This window comes from Blennius ocellaris (genome assembly GCF_963422515.1).
Source record: "Blennius ocellaris genome assembly, chromosome: 15".
Classification (NCBI taxonomy): Eukaryota; Metazoa; Chordata; class Actinopteri; order Blenniiformes; family Blenniidae; genus Blennius; species Blennius ocellaris.
The window spans coordinates 4056604-4082208 of NC_137664.1; the positions used below are offsets into that span (position 1 = coordinate 4056604).

At 41.8% G+C, this 25605-nt stretch overlaps 1 protein-coding gene across 4 annotated transcripts in view; it reads left to right on the forward strand.

Moving 5' to 3' along the window:
* dab2ipb (DAB2 interacting protein b) overlaps positions 1-25605 on the forward strand; it is a 148793-nt gene that overhangs the window by 62709 nt on the left and 60479 nt on the right. For 3 of the 4 annotated variants that reach the window (XM_080509958.1, XM_080509960.1, XM_080509959.1), the window contains exon 3: positions 5678-5796. In XM_080509958.1, the coding sequence (XP_080366084.1) occupies positions 5678-5796 (119 nt within the window). Of the gene's footprint in view, positions 1-5677; positions 5797-22924; positions 23001-25605 lie in introns of those variants that run through there. The other variant, XM_080509961.1, reaches the window with a different exon arrangement.

Consider the following 25605-nt stretch of genomic DNA (forward strand, 5'->3'; position numbering starts at 1 on the left):
AAATTCGTAAATGGCAGTTACGTTTTGACATCTCTCACACCTGTCACACGCTTTATTTCAAATTTAAATTGATCTCTATTGCATATGTATTAAATTCCTTCTAATAAAGCAATATTATCGTAAACTCTGGTTCCTTCACAAATCACATCCTACTCAGATGTAACACAATTTTAACCATATTTATATTTATGATAATTACCATGGTGATTTATGAGCTTAATATTTAGTTACAGTGCATTAATGAGCTGCTGACAGTGTGAATATGTTCAATTTCTTGGTGGAACAACTTTCTAAAATCCTGTTTCTTAAGCTTGTGTTCTCATTTGCATTTTTTGATCTATCGTTAATGGCACTTCTACTGTCGCAGCACAGCACAGTAATGAGAATCAATGCAATGATTGGGAATGGCATCTCTGCTTCAGAACAACTGCAATGCATCAAAATATGCAGAACTGCAGTGTATGACTATTATTGCCCTCTTGAGTGTCATTTTGTCCCTGTGTTGGTTTATATTTTTTTTGCTCTATTTTTTTGGGAGACTTTCATACAGTGGCCTTGTTGGCTTTAAGCACTCTACTTTCAAATGGGATGTTCAAAGTCCCCATTGCCTCCGTTCTGCAATGCACAAATACTTGAGAATACTTTATCTGATTGAATCTGGTTGCAAAACTCATTTGAATAGACAATAATTTCACAACCATCACAACACTTGAGCAACAAACATTGTGGCTTTTTTATTGTGTGTTTTCTCCATGACTGTCTCCTTCTTATGCATGGTTGAGTATTTCAGCATAACATAACATTATACTGAACTATAAGGACCCTCGGAGTTAGAGCAAGGGTGTGAAATATATGACATGCAGGTGAAAACCACCCCGGAAATGGATTGAATCTTTCCCAAGAATATGATTAAAACACTAACTACTCACAAGCTCCCAAAGGGAACTCTTCTGTGGGTGTGTCCCTGTAACTCAAATAACTGGGTCAGAGCTCAACATCATAGTAGTAATACATCGTAGTTGTAGATGCTGGAATTAAAAGAGCAGGTTCTCTATGAAGAAAGTCATGATACAACACCTGACTCAATATTTTATTTTTTATTTTTTTTTTAAATTTGACAGGGACAATGTAGTCATACATAGTTACAACATGAAAGATGCAGCTGATGCGACACATACAGAGTGTGTAGCTAATGCTAATTTTCAACTCCTGTCCCGGGTTGAGCTTTTCTCTGTAGTACATACAAATTATACATCCAGGCGGTGTATTTATTTGCACTCGACATACAGTATCTCATTTGCACACGATCGAACAATTCCATCCATATCTTTCTGCTGTTTCCTGTATGCTTTTTTTGCACCCTTGAAGGAAGTCAGGGTCAGTTTTTCACTTTGTACAAAGAGAAAATTATGCAGTTCTCTTGGCGGTGGTGGGACTTTATGAATAAAGAAGTCTGGTTCCAAAGGTACAATATTTCCAGTGGTTTGAAATGATGCAACTTAAAATGTATTATGATGGCATTACTGATGGCCTACGCCTTAAAAAGATATACATGCATACTATTATTAAAATGAAAATGACTATTTCTCTCCTCAAGAGACATTTACAATCATGAGTCAGAACAAATAATATCTGATGATACCTGAACATCCTGATTTTTCACTCCCCGATGTGGCTTAAACTCTCAAAGTGCTTGATCCTGCATTTCCCATGACGCAACCCTTACAGTTATTTTTCCCCTTTTCTGGTAAATCATCGTATCTTTCAAACGCCATGTCCCAGCTTTGTGATGCATAATGGCTTTTATGAATTTGTTATCACCGTGCTCCAATTGAGTTATTTTCTCAGAGTTTTTGAAAAGCTGGCCCCAGAGGCACGTAAGAAATCGCACAGACTGACGGGTTCCCGAGGAATAAACTGGATTTTTACATGTTTAAAAAAAACAAAAAAAATCAATTGTTATGTGTTTTCCACTCACTCCGTTTGGTGTTATTTTCCAGCATTTTTTTCCCTCTCAAGCCGTCTTATTTCATCTTGTGGGCTCCTCTACAGTTACCCCAGTTCGTCTCGTTTGATCCATCAACGTTACGACTCAGAACAACTTTGGGGGTTTTCGGCCACGAAGGCAAACACGCTGATGAAACATAAACATGGACTGCATGGACTTAAATATCCAAACATTAGCAAGTCTTTGTTGCCAGGCCAGGGAGTCTCTTGACAGCAGGTGTTATTCATCAGGATGCTGCGGCTCCTCTGATCAGCTGGCAGCCTGTCTAGAAGTCACCCTCTAATTATCCCTGGTCCATTGTTGCCCAGGTCGTCCAGTTCACACCGGAGGTGGTAATTATACAGGTGTGTTAATGGCCTGGATGTGAAGGAAGGAGGAGAGGTCTTTGAAATGTGCCTTTTTTTTTTTTTTTTTCCCTGTCAGTGCTACATGAAATGTGTCCCTGTGTGGATGTGAGATAAGGTTAAAGCTTTGCTCAGTGTTTCTGAGGTTATACGAGTTTTTTTTTTTTTTTTTTTTTCCCTTCGTTCATTATTTAGATCGTGGGTTTTCAAAGTATTGGATTCACTTCCCAAGAGGGGTGCTGGGTATCTTCATATCTATGGGAAGAGAAAATTACAAGCACACTGTTGGCTAATGTTAACAATGCCCGGGGCAGAATGCATCAATTTTTAGTATCTGCAGTGAGTAAGTGTGAATTGAACAGAAAACAGGACTTATGCTGATGATTACATGAAGTGTGACTTTCTATAGACCGGTTCCGATGAATGAGCGACACAGTGGATAAGTGGTTAATAAGGCTGCACAATACATCACAAAGGTTTAGTTATTAAGATATCAACATACATAATATACATACCCCAAAGAATTTACAGAATTTTTTCCCATGGGGTTATTAAAGTGATTCAGGCCATGTTTACGTGTACCCAGTTTAAAAAAAAAAAAAAAAAAAACATTTTAAATGGATATTTCCCTCTATACGTTTAAAAAAATATCTTCATATACAGCTGGTTCAGAGCTGCTATGAGTATGCCAAACCTGTAGGTGGCAGTGTAGCAAGAAGCATGAAGCCATGATAGGCCACCAAAATCCTGGGAAAAAAACAGGATGTCAGGAATTGTGAAGTAAATATCTGCCTAGCTGCATTGAGATGCAAACAGAGACATGGATTTTATCCACATCTCCACTGTGGACAGAGTTTTCAGGAATCATCCTTTGTGGTGAGTCGTAGCTGCGTTTATGTGTAAATGCGAAGCCCAAAGACAGAGAAATATCATAATTAAAAAAAAAAAAAATTCAGATACCCAGGTATGTGTAAACATGGCCTCAGATTCTGCATATTCATATGCAATGAATTATGTTCACACACACCATGCATTAATCAGCATGCTGGTGAAATCAGATTGAAGCAGATGTGAGTATCTGAAGCAAAAAAGTCTGAGAAAAAAAAAAGAAGATATTTCCCAGTCTCAACTGGTGTAAATTCGGTGCAAGGGAAAGAGCACTGTTGTTAAGAAGAAGGAATCTCAAAGCAAAATGACTTGACCTCAAATGTGTAAGCGCTTGTATTTATAAGATAAAATAAGGTTGGACTTTATTAATCCCACATGGAGAGATTCAGTATCCTAAATGATCATAAATTATATTACAAGGTCATTGTCGAGGCATAGGGATCTTTCTGTGACGATTTTTCATAATCTCATTGTCTCAAAACCTGCTTTTGCGGCGAATCCTTAGTACCGAATTAGGTTTGAATGTGACTGTGTTTGATTGTCTCTTGTGTTTTGCACTGTTTGCGCCCTGTTACCACAAGTTGGATGAAGTAGTTTAGAAGATGGATGGCTCTGAGGAAGCATTGCCGGCACCATGTGTTATCTCCAAACAGCTGCTCACGAACGGCGCCTCGATGCAGTTTAGACACAGTCATTATGTTCATATGTCAAATCCTGGCGACCGAAAGCTAAAAGAACTGTGGTGGCGGGAATAAATTATTCCAACCATTCTAGCACACTAGATTTAACCAAAGTGTCTGGTCATGTTGCGCTACACATGTTTAAAGCAGGATAATCTCATTAAATTGACAGTTATCTTTTAATAGCCATTGTAGAACAATGTAGACATTTTGAAGTAGTAAGAAAGCAGGGATGCATGGTCTAATTGTGATTACTTTTGTATGATTGTATCCATTTTATTTAAATTGGGGGCTGTTGTAGTTGTAGCTGTTTTCTGTTTTGTAGATCAGGGGTGTACTAAACTGAATGCTAAATGACTTTGACTAAATGAAAAAGAGTTTGAAACTTTAATGAATCTGTGCTCCAAATACTTTCAACGAGCTCTTCAACTATTTGAAAAATAAACATTCTGCTGCATTAAGTTTAGCTAAAAAAAATAAATTGTATTTAATGTGTGGGAAAGAAGTTGTGTGGGTATATGTTATTGAACCATATGGTATGTACGTCACAGACAAGATGATACGAAAGCTTTAGGATCTCATTAGTGAAATTCAGACATTTAATTTGATGTGATTATTTATTATTGTTCCAGCTGTGGTTATATATTTTTTTAACCACAGCTATGACAGTGGGGGCGGGTGAACGGGGGGGTCAATCTCCGCTGACAGGTTGTGCTAAAAAGCTGCACCTGAGTCCCAACTCTCACTGTTTTACCACTTTGTCTTGCATATTGGCGCTCTCGTGAAGTTTCATCATCTTTGTGTGTGTGTGTGTGTGTGTGTGTGTGTGTGTGTGTGTGTGTGTGTGTGTGTGTGTGTGTGTGTGTGTGTGTGTGTGTGTGTGTGTGTGTGTGTGTGTGTGTGTGTGTGTGTGTGTGTGTGTGTGTGTGTGTGTGTGTGTGTGTGTGGCGCCGTCTTGAGTGGCTCGAATGCCCCACATGCCACGTGCACACTCCTCCATTCAAGTCCACCTCTTGTCCTCTTTTTTTTTTTTTTTTTTTTTTTTTTTAATTCCTCCTCTTCTTTCTCCTCCCTGCAGTGAAAATCTAAATTGGGTCTCAAAAAACTTGCAACATCCTGCCATTCCGGCACCACATCTCATTTGTTCATATTCTCTCGCCGCTAATGCCAGCCAACAGTTGCCATGGAGACGGCGAGGTGCTTGGGGGAGTGTGATTGCAGATGTTAGAAGAAGCAAACACACCAAGTCAGACAAAGGGAAGAATGGGAAAACTAATAAAAGAGGTGGAGGGGGGGGGGGGGGGGGGGGGGGGGGGTGTACCCATTGAATTAGCGCACAAAAGTGATTGCGAAGCGGGCGGTGTTTGTACACTGCAGCATTTGTCACAACTACAAACACAAGAAGCACTATAATTTCTGTATAAATACAACCTTTCAGCCTAATCTGTCTGTCCTCTTTGTGAACATGCCGTTAGCCCAAGTCCTGTCTGCAAACATCTTAGATAATGTTTCGTCTCTGTTATTTCAAATGTGTCAAACCTGATTTTATTTCTTTTTCTTCCTTTTCCTCTGAAAAGAGCTGTACTCATTTATTACCTTTCAATCATCCACAGCTCTCTGAATCTTGAGTTGTTGGAGCATAAATACTGGTCGTAATATGTCCTGTCCTGCTGCCAAGTCATTGACTTTCTGAGACTTTTCTGACAAAACAAGCAGCGACGCGGTTTTATTGACCGTCTTTTTTTTTTTTCCAACAGGGCTTTTTGAGTCGACGGCTGAAAGGGTCCATAAAACGCACCAAGAGTCAACCCAAGCTGGACCGCAACTCCAGCTTCAGGAACATCCTGCCGGGCTTCAGGAGCGTCGACAATGACAGGTATGTGTTTGTTTGTCACCGGCGACGCCGACTTGTGCTCATGTTTGCTCAATTTGTCCACGTGTCTGCGCTCAACATTGCTCCGTGGATTAGTATTTAGGTCACTGTTGACATTTTTCACATTGCATTGTCAGCGCATTGTGAAAAAGGAACAAATACTGACTCTTAAATCTGTCATTTCTGATGGTCCTCGTTTATTCCCACTTTGAAAACATGACAAATTCCCTCTCCTCATGTCATATCAATCATATATCATATTGTTTTGTATTTGAGTTGAGGTGCTCAGTTCATGCTTGTGCATCAGTGTATGCTGAGATTTGTTGTTTTTTATATTATATTGTCAACAATCAGAACAAAAAAAAAAGTGTGTATTCTTCAAAACGTACTTATTTGCATTTAAGTCAATAAGGGGCATCAAATGTATTGAATTCTAAGTGTCAAGGGCTCAATTCATATTATAGTATGAATTTAGATATTTATCCTAAACTCTCTGTGGTGAATAACTTCGCTTAGTTATTTTCGGTTTTGTCGCAGTTTTGCTTTTAGTGTAATTAAAAAGATCTTTAAAAAAAAAAAGATCATTCAGAGAAAATGGCTGCTTGACAGTCACATCACAGAAATATGGTGTTTTCTAAGCTCCTGTCAGGCAGAAAGAGACGGCCCACCTCCAAAAATAGACACCACAGGGTCTGTTGGGTTTGCTGAAGCCATCTCATGCTATTACCTTGGTGTCAATGTCAGGCTGAAAGGCGAGCGCTCTGCCCTGAAGAAATAGTTTCATATCAAAGAGAAACTCATCACAGCATTCGCATCAACCTGAAATTTTAAGAGCTGTAATTAATAAACAAAGAAACAAGCTGTCTGCCTGCGACTTGTGGTTCAGCATCACCTATGAGCGAATTACAGCTCAATAAATGCTCTCCGGCCACTTCATTAAATACAGTTTAATATGATCCAGAGCAATGGCTCTGCCATAAATTCCACCTTTACCAAAATTACAATGTTCAGTTCAGCTTCAGATCATCAGAGAGATGCTCTTTTAACGATGAATACATATTTTAGTTGTAACCCGCACTGCTGTTGGGCTTGATTTATTGTATTATGATGTATTTATAATAGCTTGCCAGAATCCTACCTTGATAAAAATCAATAAATAATGAGTCATTTAATAAATGTTAGACAATAGCGCAACATTTAAAGGGACCAAAGGTGAACTGTTGTTTGAAGCAGGAATGTTTTAGTTTCTATATTTGTATTGAATAATTATAATAATTATCATTATTATTAATAATAATAATAATAATATAAGTAAAATCACAAGGCTAGTTGAAGTGTTTGGTCTTATTCTGCAGACAAGCCACCATCAAGTTCACCTTGGCACTCTTGTGAAAAAGAAAACGCCATCCCACATCAGACACAGTTCTCATAGACAGCGTCGAGATCCCCAGACCTCTTAAGAGATAAGCATTTATGACCTGAAGCGTCCACATTCAATTAGGCATGTCGAGTGCGAGTGCACTCCTCTTAAGAAAACACCTCTGCAGCAACTTTAACCCATGTCCTTTTGCTCGCTAATTACTTATGCTGAAGTTTTTCACTGAGTAAGGACACAGTTGCTGATGAGTGCAGGAGGAAAGCGAAAGTAATCAAAACTCTTCTCGCTGTTTGCCGCTCAAGGATTCGTCAAATTGAAAATTATTTCTTTGCCTCTGTTGGTATGAAGTAAACCAATGTGTTGACGAAACACAGCGGCTGGTGGTTTGAACTGGACGGTGGCTTTTCTGTGTGAGGTTTGCGATCCCTGTGCCTGCGTGCGATGGTTTCTGGATACCAACAGATATATTTGATATGTGATTGTTTTCTATTTATCTCGACCCTTTGAATGAATATAAATACAATTTTGACGGTTTTGAAAGAGTCTACTAAACAGCCATTTTCAGGGTTGTCGAACTCAGGGCCGCAGAAAGTAGACGAAAATGCAAAAGCGATGCGTTTCACTTGATTTAAACGGGGCCCAAGCCTGCTGTATTTCCACAGTCTGCAGGAGCACTTAGCTGGTTTAGGCTCCATTGGCCCGAGCTTGAATAAACTGTGATTGAATGGCAAATGTCTTCGCATGGCGCCCACTTTTACCACCAAGGTGCCAAAAAAACAAACAAACCCCACATCCATCCATTTTTGGGAAGATCAGTGCTGTACAAGTTAAATCTTCAGCCCAAATCCAGCATGTTGTGGTGTTTTGCTTCTTGCTGTGATAATTGCCAGTTCATAATAAACTCTCCCAGTTTCCCCAGGAGGTCATCCATTTGGCAAACATTATCCCTCTCCGGCAAACCATGTCAATTAGGATTCCAGACCAGACTATGTTGATCTGTAATCACTCTTCCTGCTCACGCTGGATTTCTTTCTTTTATTTCCATCGCCTTCTCACGTATGCACAGCTAACGGCTATCGCTTCCCCACAACTATCATTTCCTGTCTGTTCCTGTGCCTGGGAGAAAGCCAAGGTGTCCATCTGTGGAGTTTAATTAATGGAGGTGCAGCGTTTGAAGAGATGTTCCATGGCTTTCAATATCAAAACTCTGAGCTGTGAGTTACTGCCTCTCTTCATACTTTTAATGAGGCATTAACATCACTGTCAAACTTACACAAGGGAACGCCACCAATTGTTCGGCGCGGAACACGGTGAACCGTTCCTCTGGTGCTTGGCGGACAAAATGAGCTCACCTCCTCTCTCCTTTGTCCCGCTGTCTTTTCTCATTCTCCTTTCCACTGATACGTGTATTTTTTTTTATAGGTTCTGTGTTTCTAATCTCGCTCCCTTCTCTCCGTCTCATACCCATCACGCCCCGCGCTCAAAATCGCCTCCTCTATTTTTCAAACAGCCGCGAGGTTCCTCAACCTGTCGGCATTTGTGTGTTTTCCCCCGATAAAGCGCCCGGCGAAGCAAGGCAAATATGTGAGGGGGGGGGGGGAAATGGGAATGTCCAGGAGGCGCCCTATCTCACCTGGTTCGACACCGAATAACACATGCTATTATACACAGCTCAGCTGCAAATGCGCAACTCCAGCTCCTATATAACAGTCGATCTTCGTCCACGTATTGTCACAGTGCAGGAGAACGAGGAGTATGTCATGCAGACACATTGTATGGGCAGGAGACGGATATAATAATACCTGTGTATGTGTGTATGTTTGTTTGGGGGGGGAGGGGGGAGAAGGACGAAAGCATGAAAAAAAGATGCAGCGTGAAAGAGTAATGTGCTGTGAGAGGAGTCGGTGACACTCCCTGTCAGCCTCGGAGCAGCCTCCCCACAGAGCAGAAAACACTGCACGAGAAGACAGGCTTGGGAAACTGGCAGAAGAGGGAAGAAAGATGATGAGATGCAGGAGAGTCGGAGGGAGAAAAAAAAGAAGAAGACGAAGAGGAGGAGGAGGAGGAGGAGGAGGAGGGAGGGAATCCAACACCATGAAAATTCCCTAGTGAGCAGATGCGAGAGATGCAGTGCATGCAGAGATCATTTAGTATTCGCTGTGTATCTCAAAACGCTGACCACTGTTGTACATTAGTGGTTCTGCTTTAGTCCGCGAGGTTGCACTTGGTTACTTTTCGTAATTACAACAACTCTACAGATTACAGCCGCTGTTGTCGGGCCTGATTCTAGTGTGGGTTTTCTCCCCGTGTTTGTGTTGTAATGACATTGTTAGCCCCCGTGGCCCGAGGCGGTCTCGGGAGAGGGACCTGCAGATGCGGAGCAGCTGGACTTCCAAAATGAAATATTAATCTGCATTAATCAGAGGCTGGACACTCTCCGAACACTCTTATCTCAGCCAGAGCAGATGCCAGCAAGGCGCCGGGTGCACGCACTAACGCTGTACACACAAAGTAATTACTTTGGTATTAATTTTGTTTAAAATAGACCGAAACAATCGAATGTGTTTAGTTGTACCTCGGCACTCATGCAACTGACTGTTTTGACAAATTATTGACAAAACTGACAAATTATAGTCCAGGTTGTTTTGTGCGATTTTCGTCCCTCCCAGATGAAAGATTCCAATCATTATATATTATGTCTTGGCTATAAATCGGTGAAACTCAGTGAGACCAGTTCAAGGACAGCGGTTGTCAAAGTCAACCTGCGATTTGAATTCAGCATCAGATATAAGGTGTGACCTTTACTGCTGCTGCCACCGACGACCCGTTTGTTACGTTTACATTTACGTCGGGGTTTTTTTTCTTGTTGGAAAATGAAAGACCACTACAGTAAATGCTAACATAAAATGCTAATACATGCTAACGGTCGTAGGCTACGATTCAGGTTGTGTTTTCATCGTGCAATCTGCAGACCGAAACATTTTTGTCTCTGAGATAAATCATTGCAACGATAACAATTAAGTAACTGGAAATTTGCAACTCAGATTCTAAATGCAAGTGAACATAATACAGATAAATTCTTTCTTTATTGCTTCTTTTTCAAGTGGAGCTTCTTGGCATCAGAAATGTACTTTTTTTACTGTATTTTTTTGACACGGAGAACATGCATCTGTGGGATGAGCAAAAGAACCGTAAAAAAAAAAAAAAGGGGTTCACAAACCGAATTTTGGATCTGATAAAAGACTAATCTGATAAAACACTGCAAACTCTACTGTGCTTCACTTTCGGAAATAATGTTTGTGGTATTTTCTTCCATAAGCCACTGCAAGAGCAAAGAAAGCTTTGTGAAACGCTGGAAGAAAATAACGAGATGAAGAAATAGATAATATGAAAGCCGGAACATGGCGTCCGCGTATCAAATCATATCAGTTTGCTTTCAATCAATTAAATCCCTTCCTTTCCATCAAACGCTCAGGAAATCAAGAGAAGTTATTTAAAAAAAAATCATTTATTTATTGATTGGTTTCTTGTTTATTCATAAGATATTACATTGCATATCTAGACATTTACAATCGTACAATATTGCTTTATTTTTTTTAAAGCTTTAATGTGAGGGTAAGGAACAGATGAATCATATTATATTGTATGTTGTGGAAAATTAGATTTTAGGTACACATATTTGAACACCAAAGCTCGACGGCATGTCTGCTGCACATGGACAACTTTTCCCCATCTTTCCTGACAATGTCAAAATACATATTTTGCTTCAACCCATCCAATTTTATTTCAGATGCTATGTTTTTGAAATTCCTGAGAAGCACGACCTGTATTCTGAAGGCAAACCATGACTGTGCTGCAGGTATTACAGGCTTCACGTTCAAACCCTCACCTTCTGAATGCCCACTTACCCCGAGCCATGCTGGACCACGTCAGTAACCGTGTGTTTTAATGTGTTGACCCGCTTCGTGCCCCGCTCGCCTCCGGTTGCCCTCCTCTGCTCGGACGCGCTCTGCAAGCTTGCCGTGTATCAAACATTATCTGACCCTCACGACTGTAGCCGCCGCTCCCCCTCCGTCTGATCCGCCTCGACCTCGCCCGGACGTGCTGATGAATATCAAAGTGCAGGCGATGCGCGGGCTACTCGGTCCTCTTTCGAATCGGACGCTGCAGTGCCGAACATGCCGAAGTTGATTTTGGCACATTCTTAACGGAGCGCCCGGCCCAATGTGTTCACGGCCTCTCTGTGAATTTGACCGTCGTACTTTTCTCCCTGCTGCACCGTAGTAGACGTCTTCATGGCCATTATGACTTGGGGTCATTTCCGGAGTTGTTGGACTTAATAGCTGTGCAAAGAGGATGTGTTTTAGCATGCATTTGCATTTTAAATGACTTTGACATGTCTGTGCTCCAACTGGACTCATTAAAACCCAGACGCACCGAGACATCTTCCTCACCGTGGAGATGTATTATTAAACACACTCACTTTGGGCTCTGTCGTGGGTCTCTGCGGCTTCGCTGAGCATGCCTAAATTATTTCTGACATTGCTACCCCCTCCCACACACACACACACACACGCACACGCACACACCAAGATGACATGCTGTCCAGCTTGGTCGTCACTGAGTAATGAGAATAGTTGGATTTTGTAGCCACAGCAAGGACTGAATGGGAATGACTGTGATACTGTGTTCAGGAGTTAGTATCTGTAACTGTATGCGTACTATAGAAAGACTGCTTCAGGAACACTTTATGTTTTCCCGTTGACCAAAAAAAATGAACAAAAATGTGTTTCTGATCAATTCAAAACTGTCCCACAAATGTGTCTCACTGATACTTTTGGTTAAGTCCCAGGCTTTTCAGGCGTCGCCTAACGAAGGCATATTTTGCATTTCTTTTTTGAGAATATGAAAATATCTTGTGTTGTATTCAAAGGTGTGAAGTAAACCTCATTAAAATATCTCGCTCTAATTCCAGATTGTTTCAGAAGTAAAAGCACAGTGGCGCATTTTCATCAACCATACGAGGTATTAAAGTGATATTAGTTGGTGTGATGTACGACGATTGATCGTGTGATTGTGAACGTCTCTGTAATGGCTTTGAAAGTCTTTTCATTTTTGTGATGTGGTCTTGGTTAAATTTGGATTTAATGGCACCTGAAATGAAGTTTTGGTGTCTGTTGAAAGGACCTGGGAATATTTGAATATGCATTAAACGAGGCAAGCATATGACGTACCATGGCTTATAGTGCAACCATGGCAACAAAGTAAAGGTCACTGTTTAATTGAGTATTGGAAAAGATTAGAGTTTATCCTGAACTCATAATAATACAAAGAAATCGCTGTGATGTATTGAATGTAGAATGAATTAGATTACATGTGTTTACATTTTGTTTATTATAGGATGTGGGCTGTGGTGAACCATTACAAATTAAGGATTTACCCCTGGGATTAATACAGCATTTTTATTCTATTCTATTCAATTTTTGTCAGGTATCCTAATAACTCAGCATTACTCTTTTCTAAAGCCCAAGTAATACATTAGGAGTAACTTGAGAATTTTTGATTTGCAGTAATGATTTACATTATTTTAATATCTTTCAATGCTTCTAATTTAACAACATTTTTTTTTTCCTATATGAAACTTTTCTCTGTAAGTTGTTCAAGGTTTCAGTGGTGTAAAATGTGTTATGGCATAAAGGTGAAAATGGGCGGAGATTACATGTAAATGTCAAGTAATGGCCGCTCAGGAGCGTTTACGCTGTTACATGTGCGATAGCACCAGATGGAATCTTCGATTTCTGCCACGGAAAATGAAATTAAGGCATTGTACAGCTTTGCCGTTAACTGCATTAATTAATGGTGACATAAAATAGAATAGAAATTCAAATGTTCCAATATTAGTCAATAATTTATTGGACCAAGGGGCTATTGTGCATTAATTATACACGAAGTTGTCCTATCGCGTTGTTTGCTCAGCCAGATTAGATTGTCGTCTTCCAGGGTGGGACAGATGCATCTTCCCATTTAATCTCGGAATGGCTACCATGGCAATTGTTGCAGGTGGGGATGATGAAGCATCTCCGCATGTCTCGGAGTGAGGAAGACTGATGGCGAGAGAGCGGCATTGTGAGGGAGAGAGACATCCATCCATAAATCCAATAACGTGATGACATTTAGAGTTATTAAATTCTGTAAACATTCCCCAGGTAATCCGACCTGTAATATCCGTTTCTATCTCTTCCTGCCTTCTTCCCTTTTTCCCCTCCTCGTTCTGTGTCCCTCAAGCCTCTCGCACACTCACTTAGTTACCGACGTTCACGTTTTTGCTCTCCCAGCATCCAGCATCTATCAAGCTTTCATATGTGTGCCTCTTTTCCCTTTGACATGCTGGGGGTTTTTTTTTCTTTTTTATTCATCTATATATATATTTTTTTTCTGGTTTGTTTCTTCTGTCTCCCGGGCCCATTGCAGCGTGGCAATCATTTGTCACTTTGGCCCGCTCTGGCTTGGGTCTCTCATGCTAATAGTTGTGTTTGCTGCTGCAGTTCACTGGTGGAGTTCTGCTACATTAATCCCAGTCCGGCGCTCAAATACCTCAGCTTCTATCCTCCTCTCTCTGCCCTCTTTTCATTTGATGCAACAATCACATCCGCACTTTTTCCCCCCCCCTTTTTGCTCCCTTGGTCATGACTTGCAAGATCCTTTATCTTCATTCTTCATTCTCCTTTGTTTCCTGTCATTTCAGCACTGATGCTGATGGTCACATGTCCATTCACCCACACATCAGCCATTATTTATTTATTAATTTTTTGCTGCGAGCCACATGGTCTTTTTAAATCTTGGTGCAGTCTTCTTTTTTTTTCCCCCACAGCAAAGATAGCAACCTGGATGTTGTCCAGGGGAAGGAGTGCACTTAGTGACAACAATCACATGCTCAGTTACAGATTTTTTGCCAATCTGGAGGAGAGGGAAAAAAAACAACAACAAAAAAAACACACGCACACACACACGCAACAGCAGTGCTTTAATTATGTTCATTGCAGCAGTATAATTAGACAGAGGCATCTTTCTGCTTCTCTCTCTGGCATCCTTCCCCTCTCCTCCTCATTTACATTGCATCAGCATGATTCGTGGAGTTGAAACACAGCTCTCAGGGTAATAATGTGTTTTACGCAGCTGGTTTCCGCTGGTTTCACCTACCACGGTGCATTATTGAGGTCTCTTCCATACAGGCATGAATGCATCGAACGAAGCCATCAATAGCGTCTCGAAACTTAATGCCTCTAATGTTGTGATGGTTTCCAAGGCTCGTCCTTTCAGTTTGAGATCACATTGAGGGAATTTATGGATCCTGGAGTAATGCAGTGTTGTTCAGTTGCTTATGCAGAGGTGGATGTTGTGAAAAGGCGGGTTTGTCATGTTTTTCCGTTAACTAAGTGCACTTCACTTTTATTCAAGGGCAGAGATAGCTATTCAGTTTTAAAGTTCTGTGCACGCAGGTGTGTGTGTGTGTGTGTGTGCGTTTCTTCTGTTTCAATGCTATTTCAGAGTCAAACAGAACAACCTTCGTAAACTGGGATCTGTGGATAGAAATTGTGTTACAAAAAGTCCCCGAGGCAACTTCATTTAAATAAGATTAACTTCCAAGACAATCTTCTGAATGTTGCTGTGCTGCCGTTGGAGCACGCGCAGCTACAAAGTCCATTAGCTGTAGATTTGCTGAAATAGACCTCTTGAGCTCTGAAGAACCCTGTTTGTGAGTGTCGACACAGGAGAAATAGTTAAATTATCATTTCTGTTTAATATTTAAGAATGAAAAAGACAAAATAAAATATTTATTCCTAATTTACAATATGCAGTCAACCGTATTATACAACTGCAGGCAAATGATTGGACTTGAAGGCCCTGTTTACAATGATTCATACATACGTTAATCCAATCGTTTTTCAATTCAGAACCTTTCAGCATTTAGATGCCAACATTGCAGTTCATCTGTAGGGCCACTAGTGGGGGCTAATTATATGTACTTAAACCACTTAGGTATCCATGCAGAAGAATAATATGCTGTATACAATTCATCTCCTTTGGCTCTGGTAGACAACAGCATTTACTCAAAGGCATAAATTAGAAATCAGTCCCACAATGGAAATATATAAATTGACTTCTTTCTGTAAAACAAGCCATACACATACATCACCTGAATCATTATGAGACTTTATTTTCTCAATGACTTTACCTTAAATTAATTAATTATTCACAATTAGGCAGACTTGAAAGTGCCTCAAACAAATGCGAATACATTCCACAGGTGAAGGTCTAATTATAGTACTATGCAGATGTGCAATTAGAGTTCATATGACCTTATTTCTGCCTCTTGGATCTGCATCTATTCTCGTGATTTTCTGTCTTCGGGCGATGCATGCGTCTTTCATTAGTTCATTTCTTTTGTTTAGTTTTTTTAAGATAGCATATGGGAGTGTGTGCTATTTGCATTACAACAAATCAGTTAGACTTGTGTGTCAGTTCATTCTAAGAAGATTTTTTTTTGTTCCTTTTAAATACATTGCTGGTATGATTGCTTCATAAACTACGCACTTTGCAGCAGACACGCCCCCGGGGCAATCATAGTGCTGCTGACACCTGCCCAGCTGGTGGGATTCCATGGCTCGGTTGATGTTTAACCCCGCTGGGTTTTGTGTGAGCTCAGGCGAGCATGGCCAAGGGTCTCCTCTTTTTCATTCTTTTCCCCGGGTAATGAGCTGTAATGGATCGGGCCTTGGGCGTGACAGGAATACCGAGGCCCCCATCAAAGCAGCGCCCCGCGCGTCCCTTTAAAAGACTGCTCAGTGCGCCTGCAAACACTCATTTACTCATTAATTCACTTCCCTCTTTAATCCAAGCCGGTCGCAGGCTTTTTAGTTATTTATCGCAGGCTGATAAAAATATTAGAAATTGTGTAACCACATCAAAACGTCACGGTTTGTGTTTGAATGTGTGATTTTTGTACCAAAACAAAGGTGAAGTTAATGGTAAAAGCCTAAAGAGTGGGGACTCTTTTTCTTGTTTATGTGCCGATGGTTTCTAGCCTGAAATAATCTGTGCAAATATAATAAATAATAATTTAAAAAAAAGCTTTTGTTTGGGTGGAACACTGAGAAATATTCTACTTTTTTGAAAGCGGCACATATTGAGACGTTTCTGAAATACACTGACACCGGCTTTCCAGATGGTTTTCTGTTTCTCGCACAGACCTGCTAAATTACTGTGGCGATAACACGAGATGCTTTTTAACCACTTTCACTTCTTTAACAGCCCTCTACGCCACTTTGCAGCTCTCTCGCTCTCCATTTTCCCCCACTTATTTTGTTGTCTGTGTCTGTGGCAGTGGTATATAATCTTTGTGATGTGTTTTTTCTACTCCGTCATCGGCCAATAAAATACTATATTTTGCCATATTCAGCCTCTTTAAACCATCTGAGATCTTTTTTCTTTTTTTTTACAAGCGATTCAGAAAACGTCTATTACGACTGAAGCTTCACAATTTATGTTTGAATTAATGAGTTAGTGAACCTACCATCACAAATTGGATCCTCTCTGTGATAGTGCCTTGTCATGATAGAAGACCACTCGATGGAGCTTATATGTAACGTTCAGTGTGATTTAATTGGCGAGGGTTTTTTTTCCCCAGCGTGCCTCGAACACAGGACAAAACTGAACAGTCTGTCTGATTGTGGACGAATATTAATCCCTCCATGTATAATGAACATTTCCTGTGGTTTCCTTCAAAGCAATTAAGGTAGCTTGAAATCTTCTGGTCCCATCGGCTTGCTCAAAATCTCAAATCTCAAATGACAAGTGATTGGTATTTTCAAACATCCTTTTTGAATCACTTACCAAACTAAAAGTCACCAGAAATATTTTCTCTGAAGGTTTTGCGATGATGATAGCCACGAACAGCAGAAAGGGTCAATTCCACACTTTATGAAGTTCACATTTGATAAACTGTCCTTTTACAACACATGGAAATCCTGAAATCTGAATAAAAGAGCAGCAATTTCAACAATGTTGTGCCTCAGTTCAGTGTGTGCTTTATAACATCACAGCAGATCACAGTGGATTTCTATTAGACTATTTACATTTTCAAAGGCATAAAACAAACTCAAAAATATAGCAGACGAGTTTATGTTATGATCATAGTAACTTAAATTATCTTTAATGTTGACACATTTCTACATCTGTGTATTAATCCTCATCACATGCACTGACTTAGCATGTAATACAAACTAAAAGTGGAAAGAAAATAAGGCATACCTCTGTGCGCCCCTGGTAGTCAAATAAATATATTGCAATTGATGTCATCATTCGTCACAGCTGGCAAATTTCATCTCGAGGGCCAAATTGGACTCTCTGGTGGTCCAGTTCTGGCCCACAGGCCGTATGCTTAACACCCCTGTCATAAATAAACCTTCAACCTATGAATTTTCTTGGTGATTTAAAGTTAATAGTATTTTGTTTGCATTTGATTATGAGATGTTTTGCGACTAAAAAAAGAAAAACAACATTCATTCATTAACACTCTTGGTCAAACTTTTATTTACATACTGTAATTACTAAATACATGCAATTGAAATGAGGCTAAAAGGACTTGCCAATCGCATAAAGTGTGAAACTATTTGATTCAACTCAACTTTATTTATATCGCACCACGACATTTCTCGGATAAACCCGTCAAATGTCTTATATCAATATTGGTTCCAACAAATTCATTTAAAAAAAACACCAAGTGCCTTTTTGCATGGTTTAAGAGACATCAGATGCATTATAACGCTTGTGATTTCTCAAACTCTTAGATATGTTACCGCATCTGCTTTAAACACCGTTTGCGATGAAGCTGCGTGTGATGGCAAGCTGTCACGCTGGGTTTCCTTAAACACCAACTAAAAGAGGGATCGTGAGATTTGTGCTTCACACCTGAAGTTTCTAGCACCTGGAGGAAGTATGGGTTACACACTTGCATTCACCATCTGCTTATCCAGGATGTAAAAAAAAAATTAAGAAAAAAAAAAAAAAGAAACTCTCTTTTTTAAATTGCAGCAGATTGATCAGCCGTCGTCCTCATGTCTGATTCCGGGGATGCTAGCCAGCCAGCCAGCAGCGGCTTGGATGGCTCGGCCGAGCATCATAGGCAGGCCGGCTTCCCGTCGCGTTACTGCTTCTTATGATTTTACATGGCCAGCTCCCAGTTACATCTGGCTCGCATCCCTCGCCGATAAACTCAGTGTGATCCTTATTAATCGCTCAATATAGAAACGTCGGCCTTTCCAACTCATCCTAATGCACTAGTGCAAAGATGGGCACCCCCCCTAAAGATGGACGATATCATCACTTCAGGACCCGGTAGACATTTATTCAATTAAAATGGCCGTCCTACACGTTATTGTGTTCGGGAGCCCTGGTGTGAAACGGAGTCTTAAAAAACTTTGATTCTCCGCCTGATGATGCCTGATGGGCTCCCGCTGTGCTTTATTATCCACCAATCACCATTCCTCCTCCAGACGCTGCCTCATCAAGGTCAGACTGTCGCCGTGTATACTGGCGCGTCCGCTATTAAGTTCCAGTCCGTGTGACCATATCTTTAAAAAGTAAATATGTTGTGAATATGAAAGTAAGAACAGTAGACACTTGCGTGCCCAATAGTTTCTTTATCATCCTAGTTTCATTGTGTTGAATTACCACATTGTCCTGCTATGCAGATGTTTGACTGATGAATACTTTATAAATTTTTTGGACAAATAATCAATTTTTAGGTTTTTATTAATAAAATATTCATTCCATAAGGCTCGTACAGAAACTCAGTGAAGATGGGGGGGGGGGGGGATTGGCATTTGGTGTAACAGCAGCTCAGCTCTGATGGTGCTGTCTGACCTAGTTACAGACAGAAATGTAAGCCTGTTTACATCCCTGCCTGCTTATAGCCAAGCTTTTGATCGTGGATGGGCTAATGCCGAAGTCAACAGGTACACTTTCCCCATTTCCAGAGCACTCTCCCGTCGCTCTCTTTTGCATACACAAGACAACCATTGTAAAGCGGCGTTTCAGTTAGAGGTTTATTTATTTATTTATTTTGCTGCTATGGAGTAGAATCAGTCACAATCTATTAGGCCGACTCCAGCGGTGCGGTCCCCACTGAGGCCTGTCATTGCTTTGCAGTGCATGTTCATTACATCGAGGGACGTAAATCCACGGACACACAGACAGACACACGCGCCGAAGTGAGCGCGATGGTGTCAGACGGATCTCAGGCCCTCTTTAAAAGTGCCGTCATTGTGAAGTTGGATTGTGTCTGGGTCAAATGTTCAGCTTTTCACCGTGCATTGACAAACCCTCTCGAAATGCTGCCTTCACTCAGGCTGCACTTTTCTTTTCCATGAGAAAATGCAGCTTTTGATTTTGTTTTTTTTTTTAATGATAATTTTTTTGCTCAAAGTTACAATTTACGAATTTTGAACCTAACATTGCTTCGACACCTTTTGCATAGTTGCAAAGTGCAAAAGCCATATTGATATATTTCAAAAATTACTGTTTCGTTTAATGTTATATTTATTGGAAAGCGTTCGTGTTTACTGGAAATGCTCTTTATATCAACTATAAGGGTGGCAGATTTGATACGAAGCACCAGTGTAAAGATCCTTAGCTTTAGAGTCGTTCACTGTGATAATTAATTACTCATTAAAGACCATGTTATAAAGCAGCCATATCTTTTGTTTATCGGCATATGCCTCTGTGATAAAGGAGATTTGTGTCTGAAGGTCGTGCTACCTTTTCACTCCTCGCACTTGTTGTAAAGACAGAGAAATGCAAAGCCTCAGTACAACAGCAGCTGTCAAGATTCTGAGTGGGGCCACAGACACAAAGGTTTTTCTAACTTCCTGAAAGACATTTTATTTTTCAAAAAAAGTTGCTTTTTTTCCTCTGTTTCTACGAAAAGTCAAAGCATGTTCGAAACATTCCACCTTGTGAAGCCATTTTCAAAAAGTTGACTCCGACCATCATCTTCATGTAAACAGTCCCGCAAAAAGCAATGGCCGTTATATGTTTTACGAGATTACATAGAAATGCAAACCAAATTCAAGACAATGCGAAAACAAAAGAAAAATGCAGTTTAAAAGCAACAAGGTTGTCCTTAAATATGAAATACTCCACACACACAAAAATAGTGGCAATGTGAAATTAAAGCTAGCCGACCAGGAAATGGAATCAACAGTATTCGATTCCTTCAAAATCAATTGAAAGAATAGACTTAGACCTACACATCCGGGCTCAGCTTGCCATTAAATGATTGAAACGTGTATCTGTCGTCACTAATGCTAGTGAGTATTGGATCATTCCTACTCGGGAGTCCTGATGAGGAGGATGCTGGTTAAATGTTGCTGCAGGAGCTGGAGGCCGACTCCATGTTACTCCGCGTTACAGGTGCAGATAATTGGGCCGATAAAAGGAGGATGGTGATTAGTGACTGGTGTGTGTGTGGGAAGGAGGAGGAGTGGTGGCTCCAGGCTTCCCTAATTGGATTAAGCAAAGAAGTTACCCTCCAGATTCTAAACCGATAGAGAGAAAAAATATATGAATGAAGGAATCAATGAAGGAGAATTCCATTTAAAACCTCCACTATGCTTGGTTCAGGCAAAAAAAAAAAAAAATATCATCATTGCAGTAGCAGTTCTTCCTTCACTGAAATATGGAAAACAGTTTAAATGAGCGGTTGGCTTTTTTGACACTTTTTACTTGATGATAATTATCACCTTCGACCTGCAGTTTGGTGGAGTACAGGCTGTTATCAAGGCTTTCTGCGCCCTGCAGAAACAACGCCAATATCTGACAGTCAAATGTGAAATACATTGCCAGTAATCTCTTCTAATACAACATCATCATCCTTCCCCCTCTTCTTTGATGGCACCGGATTGGACCTGACCCGGCTCTGACTGTAAGACTGAGTAATTAATCCATAAGCCACAGCGGGCCAAGCTGAGATCAATTCAAATTTGTTTTTTGCAACTTTTTTAGTCGGCTCCAGTAAGTATTTCTATTTTTAACGCCGTCTTCGGAGACTCAAGTTTTTAAGTACCTGCACTTAATGGCTGTATTTATCTATTATCTGAAGATGCATTCATCTGATACTTTCTCCGTGCACACTCATCCAGTGCGGAAGGCAGCAGACTTTGCAGCACTGTGAGTGCGGTATTACAGTCACTTGGTGACAAGAGAGAGATGATTTATTTGGGGTGGAGGGGAAACAGGTGTCCAGAAGCCAGAAAATAGGTACTTTTCTTTAAGGATACAGTCATTTTTAACTGAACGATGTGGATATGACTTGTTCTTTTGTTTGGAGAGGGTGTAAATATAAAAGTGTGTGTGTGTGTGTGTGTGTGTGTGTGTGTGTGTGGGTGTGTGTGTATGGGTGTGTGTGTGTGTGTGTGTGTGTGTGTGTGTGTGTGTGTGTGTGTGTGTGTGTGTGTGTGTGTGTGTGTGTGTGTGTGTGTGTGTGTGTGTGTGTGTGTGTGGGGTGGGGGTGATGTCATGTTTGATGACATCATTGGCGACGTGCAGCGAGTGCAGATTAGTGGCCGTGGCTCCTCTGAAACAACTCCTCCACAGCTGCCCCGGCTTATCGGTGCGTCCCGCCCGGCCCTTTTGCCTCCCCCGCCGCTCCCACCCCCCCCCCCCGACCCATGCCCACCCTGCCAGTGGTGTAAGCTCTAGAAATAGCATCTAACTCGCCCCGATCTGCTCTGCTAGTCTACCAATCCCAGCTTAAATTGAGCGTAGCGACACCCTCCCACCCACATTCCGGTCCCTCCGCTACCAAACCCTTTCGGACGGCCCCCTTCGGCCAAGTTAATTTCCCCAACACTGAGCTCCTGCCTCACATGTACAGTGTTTTTTTTTTTTTTGTTTGGTTTTCTTCTTGCCGTCTGTGCTCCAGATGACGCGAGTCCACGCTTTGGGCTCGCCGGCTGGCGGCGCAGCAGCAGCGGTAGCTAATAGCGGCTCACCTCACACTGGAGTTGACAGGACAAAGAGCACACACACACACACACCCACACACACACACTCCCACTGGAGCCACACAGGGGGCAGGGCCAAACTAGGCTGCACAACATACACATGTGATTCCCCCCCCCCACCACCACCACCATCACCACCACCACCACCACACTATCCACAGGCTCCTCCCTGCACAGGGAGACAGAGACGGGAGGCGCAGTCAGTCACTAACTGTGAAAGGGAGAGCTGGAGTTACTAAGAGGGGGGAGGGAGGAGAAAGAGGGGTAAGGGTGGTGGGGGGGCAAATCCTTGTCACTCCTAAATGTGAGTGACATGTCGGGGTGTCTTTGAATACATGTGAGAGGAAAGAGATAAGCGGGGGAGAGAGAAAAGGGGGTGTGTGTGTGTGTGTCCAGTTTTAGAGACGGCACAGGAAGTAGGACAAGGGTGGGAGAAAGAAAGGAAGAGAGGGAGCAAGCGGGAGAGGCAGAGCACTGTAGCGCTCATTCTCCACCCCTCGCCTTAAAGCAGCAGCGGGAGGGGAGAGAGACGTATTCGGGGAGTGAGGGAGGAGGAGAACAAGTAAGGAAGAGGAGAGGCGAGCGGCAGTCTGCATCGGCAGCAGGGGGAGGGAAAAAAATGGAGCTCTGAAATCGCCTTTGCCCTCATCCATCCATCTCTTTCTTTCTTTTTTTTTTTTTTTGCCCCCTCTTATTCCGGCTTAAGCCTGGGCTTCTCTCTCCGCCTGCCTTCGATTGTTCTGAGAGATTCTTGACAATGCCTGGTGAGTGCTTTCCTGCTTTTCACGTGTCACTCCCCATCCTTTGTGTGTTGAGTGTGTTGGGTCTGTGCAAGGAGGAACTATCTTCATTTTTTTTTTTTTTTTTTTTTTTGTGAGCGTGTGGGGGATTGTGCCTGCAGATGCTTCAAGCGAGACTGTTTACGCTCCTCTGCCTCTGCCTTGTGTTTATACTCCAGCTGTGCTGCTCTCTTCATTCTCAGCCTTTCCCTGTCAGTGACAACGCTTAGGGAGGATGCCTTTTGCCTGAACACACACACACACACACACACACACACACACACACACACACACACACACACACACACACACACACACACACACACACACACACACACACACACACACAGACACACACGCTACATTCTGCGCACATCCAGGGAACTCATGTCATTATTATATAATTGTTTTAACTCCCAGTAGGTTCTCATTCAGAGCAGTGCATATACCATGAGTGAGATTACATAAACCGCCACAGATGACTGTGCAACCTTCTAAAATATGATCGGTTGCCTGCTCATGTGAGTGACGGTCACATCCGACTTGTAGCAACACCACACGAAGCCGGCCCGTGGGACAGAGGGCATCCAGCTAACACAAATCAGATGACAGGGCCACACTATGAGGTCAGACGCTGGATTTTATTTTTGTTTTTTTTTTTGGGGGGGGGGGGGGGGGGCTGGCAGTCCAAATCGCATGTTGGAAGGCAATTTGCAGCTCAAACAGAGCTGTATTGTTGGCAGAGTTTGTGAATGACACGGAGCAACAGCTCTTTTTTTTCTTTTCTTTTTTTTAATTACAGGTGCGTTCTAATGTTGGGGAAATAATCTTGTTTGTCCAAATATCTAAGCGGGTCCTGCGTGTGACTTCCCATTCAGCTTGATGCAATCTTCCAGAACCCATTTGCACGTCAGCTGTGTCTTGATGAATATTTCATATTCACATGTACACAATTTTACAGTCGGAACAGAAATCACATGAGCGTAATACATAATATACATGCTCCATGCATGCATGAAATTAGCAACCCCCCCCCCCCCACGTACACACACATAAACCATAACTACATTATTCCGGTGTGTTGAGTTGTTCAGCTTTAATTCTGTTTAATTAATTAATAAGACAGATTGAAAAACTGGACGCCTTCACTTCCCTGTTGCTCCTGGAGAGGGTGATTCAACCGAATGGGGCGAGTGTCATCTTTGGTTTTGAGAAGACGTAAATGGCTGTTTGGTGGGTGATGATTTGCCTGCTTGCTTACTGCAGAACGCAGATAGGTTTCACTGCGAGAGCTCAGTTGGTGGCTTTTTATTGCAGCTTGCTGCTGAGCACCCCCCCACCCCCCCCCAGAACAAAACCGAGCTCGACTTCTGCGTCTTACAATGCAAGCATTTGGGGCAGTCTATGTTATGGACTGACTCTCTCCCAGCCCGAGGCTTAAGATCTCCTTGCATGCATGAGCAAATACTTCTGCACACAATAATGTATGTCCGCTTGCTGTTTTCAGATTTGTTTTTCGAGGGTGGGTGTTTTAGTGTCTTATTTGTATTTGTATTTTTTTTTTTTTGTGAGCTGGTTACTCATACAAGGAATGAAAGTGGGAGAAATCAAGCCGTTAGTCACGGAGTCATGGCCAAAAGGAACGCTGGGGAGGGTCAATTTAAGATTTAAGATAGACATAGGATTTAAATTTAAAAAAAAGAAGAAGCCAAATGGTAAAATATGCGCTTTAACAGTCAGCAATTGTTTATGCCCCTAGTATCTTGTGCACTAGTTAATTCTGGGTGACTAAATCTCTTATGCAATGTTCAGTCACTTTCCAGATTGTTGCTCTTAATTCTTACTCTTTGGCTGAACCCTGTGCAATGGGGAATACTGGAGTATTAAAATCACGGGCCTGCATCTGTGGACGTTGAATCACTTCCTCGGCATATCCGTGTCCCAACAATGTTTGCAGGGATTTGCTCTGTGCAGCATCCTTGCGCTGCCCCGCCGTCCTTCACATCATGTGGAACATCATTGTTCTGCTTCCGTGCAAGTACTCTGTCATTGTGCAGATCATCTCCGTGAAGCCCATTGATTTACTAAAGGCTGATGAAGTGGGGCAGAGTATTTGATCAGACATGTCGAGAGAGAGGAGAGGGGTAAGGGAGAGGGGTGCCGGGCAATACAATGCCTCGCCCTGAGGCTAATCAATTGGAGGTTAAGACAATTTGGATCACTGTTAGTTTAGAAAGCGGGGGAGTGAGAAGCAGATGCTGCTGAAAGCTTAATCAGCAGTGTTCCACCATGGCCAGACAAACGTGATCATCCAAATAAGTCACAGGAGTTTGTTCAGGATCGCCCTGTGTGAATATCTGCTAGATCTGTTTACATGCATCTGTCTTATATATGCGGTTTTATCCAAACCCAGCTGACTGTGGGTGAAGGCGGGCGATACCCTGGACAGATAATCGATCACAGGGCCAAATACAGAGAGACAGTCACACCTCTGTGCAGTTTAGAGTGAACAGGTAACCTCATGTGCACTCATTGGACTGAGGGTGGAAACTGGATTACCGAGAGAAAATCTACACAGGAAAAGAATACA